General features: G+C 44.0%; 1 protein-coding gene across 5 annotated transcripts in view; it reads right to left on the bottom strand.

The window, feature by feature from the left end:
- The window catches only part of SPATS2L (spermatogenesis associated serine rich 2 like), a 147168-nt gene that overhangs the window by 18524 nt on the left and 124120 nt on the right, over positions 1-4524 (bottom strand). For all 5 annotated transcript variants that reach the window (XM_025211260.1, XM_025211262.1, XM_014522797.2 and 2 more), the window contains one exon: positions 4354-4412. In XM_025211260.1, the coding sequence (XP_025067045.1) occupies positions 4354-4412 (59 nt within the window). The remainder of the gene's footprint in view (positions 1-4353; positions 4413-4524) is intronic.

Below are 4524 nucleotides of genomic sequence, written 5' to 3'. Positions count from 1 at the left end.
CACCCCCCCTCCCTCCACCCCCAGGCTTAGTTGGCTAACACTATATTTTCTGTAACCTAGTTGCCTTCCCCTCCTCACCCCCATCTCTTTAAGGTTAGTCCCTCACTCGGGCAATTTGTATTTCCCTACTGGTTTTGTCATCTTTTTGGATTCACAATCCTAAACATCTACTAATAAAATTCAATTTGTTCACCAGGGAGAGTAGCTGCTCTGACACCTCTCTCCAGTGAGAGTCTGACAGCATAAGCAACTGGCCTCATTAACTCTTATAAACCCACTATGTCCTCTGATGGATAGCACACAGACTGGATTGCAGCCACCCCAGAGGAAGAGGGATCTTGGGAATCTCGTGTTCCAGACTTTGTACTCAACCACTCATGGCAATCCAGGCAGAATCCAAAATGTCTCTTGGGATAAGCTGGGGACACTGATTATAGTCTCTCTGAGTTGAAGGCTGCTGAGTGACCATATTGGCATGGGAGGGTAGACTAGTAGCCACTGCCCCACAGCACCTGGTTTGTTAACTGCTTGGAATGCTATTGTTCTTTTTCTACATGTATTCTTACCTCAATGGCAGAGATAAGAGGTAATCTGGCTGTAGAAGATAGTGTGGCTCTATGAGGCAGACTTGATCACTGCCAAGGGGCAAGGAGGTTCTGCCAGAGGTAGTGAAGAAGCCATGCCTTCCTGGTCTGGCCTTGCGTGTGTCTCTTGAATGCAGAGGGACGTGGGGCAGTTTCACCTGGCTATGGTGGGGGTGCTGCTGGCACCCCATCCTTGAAAGTGTCTTGCAGCACTCCTAACCCCACTTGAGAATCACCGATATAGGTAGATCAGGTGCTGGTAAGTCCATCAGCACTGGTATATCCCCTACAGGAGAGCTGAAGAATCATGCTTCTAAAGGGAGGCAGAACATAACTCATAGTTCTTTGGAGTCTTACACCCCAACTTGCTGACATGTCAGGTTCCAGGCCCTTCTATGCCTTTGCTATAATTCTGCAATGCCAACAAGTCTTGGGGATGACTGCAGTGTTGGTGTCTGTGTTCCCATGTCTATGTGGGTTTCTGCTGTCACTCTTTCAGACCAAGGCTCCATGTTTTTCTTTCCTTCACTACAACTCTTAGGAGGTAAAGGATTATCACACCTGGATTCTGCAACAAAGAGAGCAACTTACACTGTCTCTGTTTTGTAAGCTGCTTCTAGGTTTTGAACAAGTCTGTATGTGTTGTTAGTCCCTTCAGCATTGAGTGCAAAGATGGCCTTCATGGTGCTAGGTGGAGTACAGTACTGAGCCAAACTCTTCAATTTTGGGTCTGACATGAAACCCAGGGATTTAACCAGGAGAAATCACTGAAACTTGTTCTTTTGCCTTGTGCATTCCAGATAAATGGCAAACAGAGCAAATTTCAGGGATATGTTCTCTTCCTAAACAAAAAAGACATTTTGTATGGCTATTGGAAGAATGAGGCTGCTGCATGAAGGACACAGTCTGAAGCCTGAAAAAAGATGGGTTTTGGGCAAAGCCATTATCTAAGTGTAGGAAAAGTATCTGTTCCACTGAAAAAAATATTAGTTTTATAATTATTGTTATTTTTAGAACTGTCATCTACAACATGGCAGTGCTTTGTGGCTTGGCACCACCAAAGGTGAGGGCAGGGGAAAAGGGTGCCAAGTCAGAGCTTAAGAGCTACAGTCTAACCTGTTCAAAGAAAACAGAAAAAGAATAGAGGGGTAAAAAAATTCTCAGAAAACTTTTTCCAAGATAGTGAAGATGCTGAGAGGGGTAAGTAGACCAGGGTGGGTCGGAGCTACAAGGAACAGAAAGAAAAGAATGCTCGATCTCTAGCCAGGCAGTTGAGAGAAACCAAGGGTGTACACACTTTTATCCCCATGTTTTAGAGGGCACAAGGAAGAGAAGGACTCTGCAAAAAGGACAGAATCTCAGTTTTTAAAATATGGTTTTCTTCTGAAAAGTGACTGTGAATATAGTGTCTTTTTATTTAGCAGTTCTGGTTCCTAAATGCAGATCTACCTCCAGATGCATCTACCGATTTTGATGATATTCTGAAGCTGCAGATGCATCTACAGATTTTGATGATAAAAATATTTTTGTTGCCTCTTCCATTAAGGGCACATTGACTGCGTCCACACAAGTGTGGATATTTGGTTCCCCAGAGACAAGAAGCAGCAACACACTTTGTCCCTGGGGAACACTCATGCTATGCACCCTCTGCCCCACAGCAGGTTACCCAGGTGGGGTAGGGAAGGCTGGGACCAGCAACTATGCTGGCCCCAGCAGCCTTACCTGGAGTCCTGGGGGCTAGGGAAGCTGCAACTGTGGCACTCCTGCAGCTGGAGCCAGTCAGCAGCTGGAGCATGGCTCTAGCAGGCCAGGCTCTGGTTTTGGGCAGTGCGCACTGCAGCCATGTGTGCTGCCCCGCTTTTTCTCTGTGCAGCTTTTTTTGACCCCAGAATTTCCCGGGGTCAAACCCCTCCCCCCCACGCTGCAAGGCAGCAGCGTGGGAAACACCTGAATGTGCGGTATGTGGTGCCACATACTGCACAGCCACACTTGTCTAGACACAGCCATTAAGCATATTGGTAAAGCAAAACGTGTCAAATAGCAGCTCAGAGTGTGGGACACACCCAGAAGTGAGAGTGTTTATGTAGGCAAGTACTTGAAGGAGATTCCAGCTCTCCCCATCTTACATGTGTTGGCTCTGCATACTACTAAGAGACAGAGGCAACAAAAAATATTTTTCTCATCAAAATCTGTAGACTTTTCAGAATATGCACAGGAGGCAGTTCTGTTGAATAAGAAGACACCATATTCATAATTGCTTTTCAGAAGAGAACCACATTTTAAAAACTAAGATTCTGTCTGTTCCCCAGAGCCCTTACAAATCCCATCAAAATCTTCAAAAAAATGTTTTTGCCTTTGCTTATCCAACATTTCTCTCTCCTCTACAATCCTATGTGTGATGCTGGTTAGTTGCTTGTTCCACAATGCAATGTGTTTACACTGTGTAGAATCCAGTCTTGCAAGCCAGCTATTGGCATCAGTGGTGACTCCATAGGCAACTGGTAGCGGAGGGAATGGGGGGCATATGCCCCCCCTAAGATTGGCCGCTGCCACCCTCTGCTGGGGGTCACCGCTCGCTTTGCTGTGCTCACCAATGGAATCCAGCTATGAAGTTGATTAAATGCAGCCAACACTAAGCAGGACTATGGTTCCATGTTGGGCAGCATGGTGATGGGAACCTACCACAAAGCTAGGTTACTGTAGCCCATCTGAATTAAATATATGGTTCTAGTCATGAGTGGGAGCCAGTTAGCCCATGGACCTTTTGTGGGGGGTATCTGCACTAAACACAAAAACTAAGCAGTTCTGAACTGTGGGGTCACCATGGCTTGAAATGCTGTTGATTCTGCTAGGGCCCAGTCCAATAAACTATATGGTAAATTCCAAGTCTTTGGCTTTGGACTAATTTCATGCACAGTGAGCACATCTATACGTACAATTAATGTGATGTAATCAATGCTGGTGCAGTTCATGCTGGAGTTCACTGCCCCCACATTGTAGCACCCTCGTGCTCCAGCCAGCCCCATCAGCATCTACACGTACATCGTGGTAGGGTAAATAAATCCGTTGTAGGATAGTACTTCCACTGTAGGATAGTACTTGTGTCTGGCAGTACTATTGTGTGGCGGAGTTAGTTTACTGCATGTGTAGATGGTGATGTTTTACTGCATAGCTAATTAGTCAGCTCCAAAGTGAACGTCTTGTGTAGACATGTCCAGTTGTAGTATATATAAGTAGGTACCAAAATGCTGCCTAAAAGTGTGTTTATGGAGTACCTGTTCTGCAACCTGCACCAGTTAAAAAAAAAAAAGTAGCACACAACAATTCTAATGAACTAAGTGTATGGGTTCTATATGCAAATTGCTACAGGCATGTTTAATTTCAAGGTCATTGCTTTTAAAATTGCTTCTCATTTCTGTGTGCTCATAAAGAGCAGAGTCTGATGTAAGAAGTGGCTGCTGAGGGGAAGCAGAGAGCAAAGGGGGCTACCCGACTCCCCACATTTATTTCCCCTCCTGTAGCAGTAGGAGGGGGAAAATTCAAGGCAAACCTCCAACACAGTAATTAGATTCTATACCTGGAAAACTATATAACAAATTTATAAATTTTTCATATATACAATCTAATTACTGGGGGGGGTCATCTTATAATCAATGTTGTCTTTATTTGAGTAAATGAGGTACTATATCATTTTTCTGCAGAAATAAAAACAACCCATTATCTCAACTGTTCCAAAACACACAAGCTCCCCATTCTGTTTTATACTTACTGGCTTCTTCTTTAACTTTATCAATTTCTGCCATTAATGACACTTCTTTGTCTATGATGCTAAAAAGGAGAAAAAGAAAAATATGGTTTAATTCAAGATAAAACTATAATGTACAGCAGAATTAAAAAGATAATTTTATGATAATACATACTATTATACAAAAGGGTTCAA

This window comes from Alligator sinensis, unplaced genomic scaffold (assembly GCF_000455745.1).
Source record: "Alligator sinensis unplaced genomic scaffold, ASM45574v1 scaffold258_2, whole genome shotgun sequence".
NCBI lineage: Eukaryota > Metazoa > Chordata > Crocodylia > Alligatoridae > Alligator > Alligator sinensis.
The sequence above is the reverse complement of the archived record's forward strand: the minus strand, read 5'-3'. Positions and strand labels throughout refer to the sequence as shown.